Genomic DNA, 12,635 nt, shown 5'->3' with positions numbered 1-12,635 from the left:
TTAACATCGATATTGCCGAGCGTTATTTGCTTTTCATAACAAAATTGGTAAATCAGTGCAAATAGATGTACGTATTTTCTCTATGAGTAAGATCTGTTATTTGATTATACAAAATTGCCGTGTAATACATAAATAAAAATGTAAAATTTGTCATCCGTTAGTAAATGATCCATCTATTACTTTAACATGGACACGCATACTTATACTTATCCATCTCTCTTCATACATTTAACATATATGTATACATATACTGTATATATGACAGACTTTACAATTTTAATTTAGCATCTGGACTTTTAACCTAAGTTTTTGTATAACTTCTTCTGGCATGCAATAGACAGGATTAACTTGTTTTAAGGTCGTATCCCCAAGTAATGATAACCCAGCAATACCGAATAAAGTGTGGAATGGATCAACTAAGTCGCCAGGCTTGTCTGCAATTCCTCCAGTTTCTTTATCTTGGCAAGCTAAGATGAAGTTAATTAATTTCTCCTTTACAATCAAAAAGAAGAACAATAGTTGCAAAATATCATTAATTTTAGTCAACAGGATATGATTCAATAATAAATTTTCAGGGCAATGACGAAAGATATTATCTCTTGATAAAATTGCTTTTACTTTGTTAATCCAATGTAATTTGCCGATAATAGCCAATGATGATAAAACCCACCATGAATAGCATACATCAGGTAACTTCTCAGGCCTGCCTATTTATATAGCAATACATAAACCAATTAAATAATAGATAAATCAAACACCGTATAAACTTCTTATTTTAATTACATGTAATCCCAATTTTACTTTAATACTTGTGATAAATATTAAAACAGCGACTTTTCAATATACCATTCAATCCGCCAGAAGGAAGTTGTCTTTCACTTAACCACCAGCCTAATGCATCAATATTTAGATGATGAAGGCGTCCTGTGATTGCTAGTGATCCTACACAGCAATAGACCTAAATTGATAAAGTTGGTTTAAAGCGATTATCAAATTAGTTACTAGTTTATTGACGAGCAATTTCTGTATTGTTTAGCATAAGCATGTTACCTTACCGATAAAAATGGCTCACACACTTAATACAAGAATTTATTTTCAACGTTAATACAAAAATCTTTATTACGAATTTTAATGTAGTGCTGTAAGCAATCCATTTATAAAAATATTGCATCAACATAATATCTTCCGTTAATTTATATTAATTGCAATTAAATTATTTGCAAAGGAAACCGTAATTACTTAACGTGGTTAACAGAATTTATATGGTAATCTAGCAACAATAGAGAGTTATCCAATAGTGATACAAATTATACTATTAAGTATTACATACTTGAGCAGAATGGGATTCCGAACCAGGCTTACAACCAAACGCTCCATCAAAATTCATACATTTTAAGATAAAATCGATAGCACTATCGACATTGATAGCATCTAAACGTCCCTATATATAAATAAGCCAACCATATAGAAAATAGAATTGTTTCAAACTACGCGATCAAAATATAAATATTGATTACGAAACATTAAAAAACTATTACTAACATTTTTACCCATCATTTACAGAGTTCAAAGATTAATCTTATCTATTATACATAATATTTAACTTATCAATATTATACGACAATTGTATGCCGGCATGCTGCAGTATATTGAACTATATAATTAAAACTATTGTTTATAAATTGTTCAAGAAACGTCAATAAATGAACAGAGCTTGTATTCTATACTTTAATTATGATGATTAAACTCCAATAACTACTAACGGAAGAATTAATGTCCGTTTGTAATGAAGTACTTTGTAAAACGGAATCTAACGTTCGAATATCATCATTAATTATTAAATAAGAATATCTGGATATCTCTTTTGTTTTATTACTTACAAGCAACGATAAGCAAGCTAGAGCACAAAAGGAGAACCGATTGTCAATCTCACCTAATGTGAAAGGTAAAATGTTGAAATTTCATTTAGTTCATCTCTTTTTTTTTCGCTATATTAGTAGAGAATACAACAAAACTCTACCCTAGCCTATCGATGGGTATACTGAATGCAATAATATTGTTATGTAAATTTCTGCTTCGCTTTTATGTCATTCAATAAAGTCTAAATCACCGTTATAATTCTATTATAGGTCGATTAACAGTACCCCATTTATCGCCAGAAAACGAGCCATCATTCTGCTGTTGACAATGAATAAAATTGACGGCACCATCTACATCGATTTCATCGACCGCATCATAAATTGTTAAGATCTAATTTATAATTTATAGTTGTTTTAAAGAATTTAAAAAATTAGCCATCATGTCTTATGAAACTACGAATTGTTCACTAGATTGTGAACTACTAAAAATTTATTGGTAACCGGCTGTGACCAAATCACTCAGTAGCAATAGTAAACTATACTACAGTGCATAAATTGTCCACACCCCTGCAATTTTGATAATCATCCACCAAAGTAATGATAATTATCAATTCATTGCAAGGTAGTATTACCAATGTGAAATATTACTAACATGTAGCCAGATGCTTAGAATGTATTAATGAAGTTATTCCCACTTTGGCTAAGTACAGTACGCTATGCAGTACGCAGCTTTGGTGCTATAAAAGGCCACTATAAATAAGGATAACAGATAAAATTAAACTGTCTACACTTTTTCTCATGGCTGACCTGGATTGCGCTTAAAGTAGATAAGATATGCGGATCATGATTGGGACTAGCGCCAAATCCGCTTGATGGATGCTGGCATGATTTCACAAAGTCTATAACTTCAGTTTTATTCAATTGATCGAGTTGATCTAATAAGCAAAGAGCTGTAATCCCCCAGTAGACACCATTGATTCGAAGATATTCCGACATACAGTATTCCTAGTTTATTATAAATTATCAATCAAATTTAAAATTATCATCCAATATAATCTAGTTTGTCCCGACAAAGGGAGATATTTTTATTAATTATTTTTCTCATGCAAAATATTACGTGATGGCGGTGTAAATTGTTGTCATTTGACAGGGTATGAGCATGTCCATGATAAAAGAAAAGGGAGAATTGTTTTGAAGTTAAGAAATCACCTTACAGAACTTACATAATCGTCTTTACTTTTGCCATAATTGACAATATAGTCTCGATGTTTTAGCTTCCACAATTGCACAGGTGAATTAACCGGTAATTCGATATCACTCTGTGGCGTTCCCTATTATGAGTGTTTACAAATGGTAGAAAAGGACAAATAAGGTTATTAAAATTGATACAATGAGTAGGACAGTTGAATAAAATGAGAAAATTGTACATTATACCGTGGTCAATATTGCTGATATCTGAATCAATGATATGCTTGATATGTAGCTTCGCTACTAAGTTACTTATCCAATAGTGACGTATAAAATAACTATGGAAACGATGAAATGTACGTAATAGTCGATAGGATATGACAGAAAGTAGAGGCTGTTTTCTTTGTGTAGCTTCGATGGCTGCATTTAGTCTTAACTTAATGAATTCTATGTAGTAAACTAAATCCCAATTGGCCTAACTTACCATAACAATGGATTCAGTAGGGTGCTTCTTATAGTAATTTAAAGCCAAATATGCAGGCACGATACCAGGTTTCTTTCTATTCCTTGAGATCCAAAAATTGAAGCACCTATATATTATGACCAGCAATTACAGATAAATGATCAGCTTTATCAACATGACCCTTCAGTAAGGATTATCATAAATACAGTTCAGTATTAGCATTTGACATATTATTGTAGATAAAATGGCTCACTTCATGACATGACTATAAGCAACGATTCTAACAAAATAGGTTAGGGTGGGAAAACATTGGTATAGAGAAAATCATCAACTCTATATAACATGATCAAAAGCACAGGTTATTATTGTCAAATGATAGAGGTAAAATGTCTTTTCTTACCTCTATCTGTACAACAAAATTAGAGGTGCATGCACCGGTAACCCTGATGCCATGAACTACTTCGCTACAGTAGTAGTCCATGCTGATGCCTGTGCGTATCATGACTGAAATGATGGACTTTATGACACGACCATAAGCGATGATTATTGCAAAATAGTATGACGACATTTTCACAAGCTCATCAATGGCAATAATACATCATATTGTCACTTCTACTAGAAGAATACTCTCAAAATAAGTAGACGTTACTCAAATATATACCTAATAAAATGGGTCTTTCCTTTCTTTGAATGACTTTGCACGCAGTCCAAATGAATGATGGATGGACGTCAGCAAAAAGTAATTTTTTGTCTTGTATCTTCAAGAAAACAGCGGTACTATTTGATCTACAGGTTAGTCGATTTGTCGGTCTACCCAATTAGACTGAAGATTGAGTTTATTTTCTATGATAGGACTGTACTTTCCTCCATTAATGTTACTTGGCCATTTGCATTCTGCATCGAAAAGCTTGGTGAAATGGCAACCAGAGTGATGGCGTTAGTTGGGGATCTGCCTAGTTGGTAGAGTATCATTCACCACGGGTACCGTACCGGATCGCACCGTATGCGTATCGTATCGTACTGTACAGTACAGTACGTGAAGGTTACAATGAGAGGATGCAATCGCTACAGTACTGAAGACTGTAGCGATTGCTTTGTCATTGCCTTGGCTAGCTCAACCAACATGGACGACCTTGGGAATCCTCAGCAAATCCATGGTTAGCATGGATTTTCTTTATAGGTAATTCAGAAAGTAACCTTAGAATAGTAGAACTCATATTATTGTTATCTATAATTTAGGTATAGAACTCGATAACTCGCCTAATAAAGATGAATCTCAAGGTAAAACGAGGTATGCAAACTGAGCCAATTTCCCAATTCATTCATTCTCACTGCACAAGATTGCTTCACAACTTGTCGAGTTGGTTGGCTATAAGATTCAATATTTTATTGCATATTTAGTAGATTCAAAATTAAGTACATTCTAACTAAGTAGAAGAATATTCTTGGAGAATGGAATCATACTCTAGTGATGTAATAACTTCTCACACCAATTGATACCCTAGTTCCAGAATGATAGTACTGTGCTGTAGAGGGCTGCTGTTGCACCATTCCTTGCGACAGTTTTGCCATCATAGACAACGTCGAGGTAATCTACTAGTCCATAGTATAGCATTCATTCCATCCAATTTAGCCTAGAATGGAGTTAAATGAGATAGTGTAATCAACTTAGTCTGGTTGTATCTACTAATATGGGTATGCCTATCGAGAGCATCAATCCATTTCAAAAATTCTAACACAAGTAGTACTATACAACAACAAAAAATGACTATTGATAGACTTCATAATTGCTAATTGATCTTTCAAATGATTTCTTAAACCAAGGGAAATTAAGATTGGTCATCCCTCAGGACATCACCAGAGAAAAGCAATGAATATTGTTGAGCAGTTATTAGATACTGTCAGCCAAGAATTCTTACTCAACTGTGTAAGATATTTCAATTTATTGATCTACTTCTAAATTCATAATTAGAACTTGCGACTGACAAGGTTGTAATAACACAATTCTGTGAAATCAAGTACTACTGTCTACCCGTTATCGTTCATCGGAATATAAATAATACTACCTACATCAATGATCATTTACTCTAGGCGAAATTTATTGATCCAAGCTACTATGATGATGCAATCGAAGAACGTTTTATAATCCGAAAATGTGGTTATCCAATTTGTGAAAATCAGTTACAAAATGTAATTACCTTATGATTATAACTTGCCGTGTAGCAAAAAATTTTACAGCTTATCTACGTATAGTTTAAATCGAAAATATTTTGTCATTATTAATTTGATGCTTGTCATAAGGTTACTCGTCAAAAATATCACATTGATACTGCTCGCAATAAGGTATACGACATGGAAAAGAAAAGGGTAAATTATTTTCAGTCTACTAATTTAAGAATTAGAATCAATCACTTAACAAAATTATTATTAATTTAAGTTGAAAACAACTTAATATAACTACGTTGATTAAAGTAGCAGATTTTAAACACATTTTTTCTTTCTGTGTAAATCTAGAGGTTTTGTAGCAATTTCTGCTGCAAAGCTTCCAATTTCTTTGCTAAACAGTTATCGACAGAGCCATTATGGGGGCGCCACGAAATGTAAGTATTACAACAAGGGCTAGCTTTAATGATTATGCCCACCTGCTTGTACGTATTACATGAAAAGTTGCTATCGTGCATCAATATCCACTGTATTAGTTTCATTCTACACAGGCTGACCATTAACTCGAAATTATTTGAAACCGTATAATTAATAATTTCACCGTTTATCTGCTGATGAGACTGAAAATGCAGATTTACTGCCATTTATCATTTATATTAGCAAATCTATAAATGGTACTTTACAGTTATTATTATTACAGTATATGATATTGCTGTATTTTATTATTTGATCTCTTAGTAAGAACAAGATAGTTTTGCTGCAGCATTTATCTTCTGACGAACAATCAAGGTAACCTATTGTAATTGCAACTGTGTAAATTTGATAAATCTAAGATACATTGTCACAATCTATCACAACCATGCGTCATTCAAGGTTGATATGATTTAATTTACAGTGCCAAACTACCAGCAGATGATCATGAAATAACATTGATTACCAACAATGTCGACCTTCTTAAAATAAACGATGAAGCTAAACCCGATTTGGGTAGTCATAATTCATATAAATTATCACGCCAATCCAATAATAAAATAAAGGAATCAACCTCCATAAAGGAAGACTTTGAAAGATCTAAAATAAAGCTAACACAGACCGACAATAAACGCGAATTAGATGCAACTCTGTTAATGCATCATGATTCACCGTCACCTTATTCGTCGTCGAAGAATATCAGTCCGATTGTTAGCATCAAAGAAACTAAATTGAAAGAAGATTTATTCGCAGATGATATTCCCAGTGTTGATGTCGATCATGCATTCAATCATCAATATCAATCTTTTCATTCTAATAGTAAATTAAAAAATACCTTTGACCCATGTCGCACTCTCCCAGTTATGCAACCTACTGTTGTTGTTCCACAAAAAACTGATCCGTATGCAAAAATAATACATGTTTTACAGGAATGGAGCACGACTGAAACAAAAAATTTCTTAATGCCCGCAGATTTAAATAATCCTAATTGTGATCCTAAAACTGAAACCACTGTACATATAGCAAAGGATTCTTGGAAAATAGATGATACGCGAGATTGTAGACCTGAATTATCGAAGAATGGGAGTCATGACAGATCTATCTCCAAAGAGAACCTGGCTGAACCGGAAAGACAGGTATAGCTGATGTATTAATCTTATGAAATAATTTATGAAATTAAAGTTTAATTTTAAAACTTTTACAGGAAACTGACGTCTATCTACCTCTGCATTCAAGTAACTATCAGGCATCTTTACGTCGGAATATTATATTAGATCGTATAAAAAAAGGGTATGTAATAGATTCAATAAATCTATTTAGATGCTTCATATCGTCATTAGAATTGGATTCTCATGACATTAGACAGGCGATCTTAGATAGCTTACAAAAGAGACTTAAAATTGTGTATAGTTCCTGCGCTTGTTATTATATTATATCAGTACAGTACTATTTAAACTTTGACTAGTGTTATTCTTTTCCTATAGTTTTGTAAAATCTCCCTATATTTCATGTGACCTTAGTATATAATTATTAGCAGCATTAGCATTGACAATTTGTAATACAGGATAACGATAATATATTTAGAGCACTGCAGAGCTATTTATTGTAGTTAGGTGTATCGCAAAACGTCGTTTCTATTTTAGTTATTAAGTACTTTAAAAAGCTATTTTTCCACAATTTATTTGACAATTGCATTTATTTGCAAGGTAATGCCGTTAGAGTAAATGAGTAGAGAAAGCATGTGTATATAGTAATTCATGCTCATTCAGTTTCAATTAAATACGACTATGACACATGCATCATCGATATTGACGGCTGTTCGTTGACTATAACGCATCATTAATTTTCGTGATAGGTTACGGGAACCGCTATCTTCCCTTAATCTCATCTATTGTGATATTCGACAAGATATGACTGATCTGATTCGTACTTTCAGGTACGTGGTATGCTTTAAAATAAAGTCTGCTATCGCGTTTTATATTGTTAGTGTTTAGGGGACGCTGCATCTCGTCATTTAATAAACAAACGTATATTTTCTACAATAGGCCTTAATTGTAATAGAATTATTGCCGTGAAATATTTATTCATTGTAAATCTCGAGATTAGCATATTTCAAGTTAGAATAACCCTAAACTCGCTTACAACATAAAGTTAAAACTTCTCATAATCATGACAACGCCGATGAAACATATTTTCAATGCAATATTTTAAATAGCAATCGTATTACTGAAGATTATTGATCTCGTACTGTAAAATCTTAAAAGCTACGTTTTATTGAATCATTTTTTTAGGCTATCAAGGGATAACATTTCATTAAATCATAAACAATGGAAGTTACTAGCCGTTATTCTTATAACAATGTGAGTATAAGAAATCTAATAGACAACTAAATGACATAGTAATTCAATTACCTACAGGTAACGGTGTTACATATATGGATGTAAGATCTGAACCCATTTATTACGAAAGAGGAATTCTTAAGTAATAGGAAAAGTTAAATAATAAAAAATGACTTTCTGAGTTTTGTTCGCAATTTCTACTTATAGATTGTCTTTTAAGAATTCTATCATTGGTGCTCACTTGAAATCACGACAAGAAAATTATAACCAATTATTGCGAAACTTAGACACTAATGAAAAACAAATTCTTCAATTTTCTTCAATATTGCACCAAAGATAATCCAATTTTATGTTAATTAAGACCGATTTTCGTTGTTAACAAGTTCTGTAAATTATAAGAAATTGTCAAATCAAAGTAACTTTGTGTATAATAATAAAATATATATACTAGTGTACGGTAGAGGTCTAATATAGAGAACCTCTACTTACACTGTACAGTATAGAATGTCTCATAAAAATTTAAGGTAGTGTCCTTCCAATGTGATGACTTTATTGTGTAGTGCTTTTAACGTCGGCTTTATGAGCTATACTGCTGCCGCTGCTACTTTCAGTAACAGTATATATTCAAAATACTGGCTCCAGTTGGTTGAAGTTTTTGATCGTTTACCTATTATTTAGGTATACGCTTTACTCTATACTGTAGTTAAAATATTCAGCTTCTTCCATTGACAATATCCATTCCGTTAAAGTTGGCTTTAGCGCTCGTACATAATGTATTTAATCTCATTCGTTTAGATAATCCGTCGTTGATATTTTGCAATAAGTCGACTATCTATATAAAGCTGTATTCATATACTCGTATAGTCTATAACAGATAAATCTTAAACGTTGATTTTTGTGATCGATTGAAATCTAACTTATCTTCATAATAACTACATCAACACGGGTCATTTGGTTATTCACATTTGTTTGAAATCATAATAATTTTTAATGTACTTTTTAAATGCGAATAAATTTGCTCGTGAAGATACCTTCTAGTGATTTATTCATGCTTTAACTTGAAGTTTATCATAGCAACTTTTAGGTATTCTGTCGGGATGATTATGTCATGATTTATATAATAGTGAAGTTTTTTTAACTACCATCCCTATATAACTCTGGTATGAATTCAAATATTAATACTTTCCAGCTGTAGTTTTAAAAGTACTCAACCACGGGGTCTAGACAACTTTGATCCCTTTATTATTGTGACAATAATCAAAGTCTTAGGTCTATTAAGAGAGAAAAGCTGACTTATATCGATACTTATACGTTCAATATAATAATACATAGTATATAATGCAAAGAAGTTGATACAAGGCAGCGTGTAAAATAATATTACAATGTACATTCCCACTTTTAACTCAATTATCTCTGTTTAATTTTGCGAGTGAGGGAGTAATGATGAATCAAATTATTAACTCAACTGCTAGTTGCGTATTTACACAGTTTTAATTAAATAATATCATTTTATTTATTAAATTACGAGTAAAGGTTACATCAGTTATGATCTAATTGATTATTTCCAACGCAATAAAGCATTAAAATTAAGGGTAAATACTGTAGCCCGTTCGCTCTTTGCTTACCCTACATTTACTATTTTATTATAATTTAGACAATAATGAATAAAAGCCTAAAAAGTAGCCTTCAACTTAATGTTGATTATTAAGATTAAAGGAAGGATTTAATTATCAATAAACCCGATCTTTAATACCAAATCTTGTTTAATCTCTAAGCATTCTTTTAACGGTAATCCTTCTATATCAGTCCAGTTGATTAATAATGAATTCAATTAAATAATGGGTTATGAGAGAGAGATTAGTTTAAAATAATTGTACTGAATTAGTTTAATTAACTATGTTTAGATAGATTTCTCAATGTAAGTTCACTCGAAGTAAAGTAGTAATCTAATATAATACAGCTAAAGACTAAAATTAATTTAACCGCTGCTTATGCGTAGATTAAATAAAGTACTGCAGCTGTTAAAGTATGAATAGTTGCTGCATTAATGACGATCATGATGTATAAAAGTAAATAATAAAACAATCAGATTGAATACTATAAATTTTAATTAAGTTGTTCTCCCTACGGTATCTATTGTCAATCAATCTACAATAGCGCCAGTAGAAAATTGATTTGACTTGCTAGCGCTGATGTTACCCTTTTAATTATACTTTAGCTTCCGATAATATTAAAATATTTATTAAGGATTGAAGATTTAGGGCCCAGAAACCAGGAAATAAATAATAACGACATTCAAGGATATCCAGCTTTTAGTTTTACCTTACGACTATAATAATTGACACCAAGATCATGTCAATGAAGGATTCTTGTATCATCGTTTTAACAGAAAATATGTCAACAGACGATATATTAAACCAGCATGATAGGAATATATTCTAGGAATATTTTATATCGTTTTACTAATGACAGTTATTATCATTGATACTTATTGTTTAATACTGTAGTATGAGAAGTTATGGATGCGTTTATTATATACTCTTTAGATAATATTTCATAGATATTAGGAGACAGAATAGATAATATAGTAAAAAAATTCAATGATAGAAGTTTAATAATTTTCTTTTGAATGCTACGAAATTATTATAGTTTTATCGGAAATAAAAGACTTCGGTAATGATTCGCATGATTGCATCCAAGATCATTATTATTACCTTTATGTACCTGATCAATTATTTAAATGTCGGTGCTATTCTGACGATGATGTAGCCATCTGTTATGATTATCGACGTAAGTTGGGAGGGATAAATGATATAGAAAATGACCGTATCAGCGTAGTATCAAATCGCATCAGCGGGACTAAAAATACGTTGAAATTTTACACGCACTGCTTTCAACTTTTAATTTTTATGCCTTGAAAATAATAAACCAAAATATATAATGCAACAACTCCGACCAAATTGTCAAAATACAGTTTCATACAGTGCTGCTAATAAATCTTATCATAAATCGGTTAAAGTAATTAAGAGTGATCAAGTCAAAATTAATAATGAATAATTCTGATGAAATATTAAAGTTTGTAAGTATTATCTACTAAGATGAGGTTACTAGAATAATAGCGTACTAAAGATTTTGCTAATAATATCGATACATGTTGTATAATCAATACAAGTATAATTTTCTGACAGTAAACTACACTAGACTATTAAAATTAAGGTACTGTAGCACGAAATCATTAGCTAAACAGTTTTGCAGGTTATAACAATAGTTATATCAAACAGACGAAATAGTGATACTTCAACTTGTTATCTTTAATCCTACCACTATCTTAACATTTTTGTAGTTTGTTCCCTTAGATCGATAATAAGTGTCTTTAAATAGAATGTAGGTGATTTCATGCTACACATAAAAAGCACTATAATTCTTTTAATATATTAAAAGATTACAAAGAAAATGTAGCGTTTTTTATTTCTGTATCAACGATGAATAAAAGTCTACTCTCAGAGCAAATACAGCCTATAACTTGAAAAACATTACTATTATCGATTGTTATGACTAAGACCGCTTTTATCCTTTACTAGTTCATATTTCCTTTTAATTAGATCCAATATGACTGCAAGCGAAATACAGGAGTAAAGCAATCCAAGTCATAGACTAAAGCCGCTATTTGTAGTTTAAAAATATATAATGTAGTATCATATAATTATTATTGATAATTTTGTTCATCAAAGATTTCATAATAATCATTGTACTGGGACATCTAGTTAACATCGATATCGAAATTTTAACTGTTTGGTAATGATTGTTTGATTTTTCTGATGATTACATTGTGATAAATTTAAAGATATACGTACTATAGCCAGTTATATTTACGACTCTGGTCTATTTCCATAGGTACCGAATGATCTATCTAGATTAAAAATAGGTATTGAAAAGGAGTAATTGAACAGAAAATGATTTATCATATATATGGATGTACTACTGTACTCCATCTCTATTATCGTCCTGTATAGATGTTTCTTAAAGTTTTAAGATAAACTACCACGAACCCTACCTTAACATCATGTTTATGTCCATTTAGATTATATTATTATCAACAAAACTCTTAGTAAATATAAAATTGAATAATTAAAATTAAAAATAGTATTTATT

The 12,635-nt window shown here is 31.2% G+C and overlaps 2 protein-coding genes across 2 annotated transcripts; one reads left to right on the top strand and one right to left on the bottom strand.

The window, feature by feature from the left end:
- Positions 1-276: 276 nt before the first annotated feature.
- On the bottom strand, positions 277-3,991 carry TRIADDRAFT_53494 (uncharacterized protein; the record flags this gene model as incomplete). Its single annotated transcript, XM_002109412.1, has 8 exons — positions 277-707; positions 847-958; positions 1,331-1,441; positions 1,881-1,933; positions 2,145-2,250; positions 2,667-2,864; positions 3,083-3,190; positions 3,911-3,991. 8 exons carry the CDS (start codon positions 3,989-3,991, stop codon positions 277-279), a joined length of 1,200 nt encoding a protein of 399 aa, XP_002109448.1.
- Positions 3,992-4,633: 642 nt separating this feature from the next.
- Positions 4,634-8,823, top strand: TRIADDRAFT_53493 (uncharacterized protein; the record flags this gene model as incomplete). Its single annotated transcript, XM_002109969.1, has 12 exons — positions 4,634-4,667; positions 4,750-4,801; positions 5,335-5,437; positions 5,602-5,700; positions 5,812-5,877; positions 6,025-6,110; positions 6,412-6,462; positions 6,569-7,280; positions 7,349-7,434; positions 8,000-8,080; positions 8,436-8,504; positions 8,691-8,823. 12 exons carry the CDS (start codon positions 4,634-4,636, stop codon positions 8,821-8,823), a joined length of 1,572 nt encoding a protein of 523 aa, XP_002110005.1.
- Positions 8,824-12,635: the final 3,812 nt, after the last annotated feature.

The sequence above is a fragment of the Trichoplax adhaerens genome, genomic scaffold (assembly GCF_000150275.1).
Source record: "Trichoplax adhaerens TRIADscaffold_2 genomic scaffold, whole genome shotgun sequence".
Classification (NCBI taxonomy): domain Eukaryota; kingdom Metazoa; phylum Placozoa; class Uniplacotomia; order Trichoplacea; family Trichoplacidae; genus Trichoplax; species Trichoplax adhaerens.
Note: the sequence above shows the minus strand (reverse complement) of the source record. Positions and strands in the feature narration are given on the sequence as shown.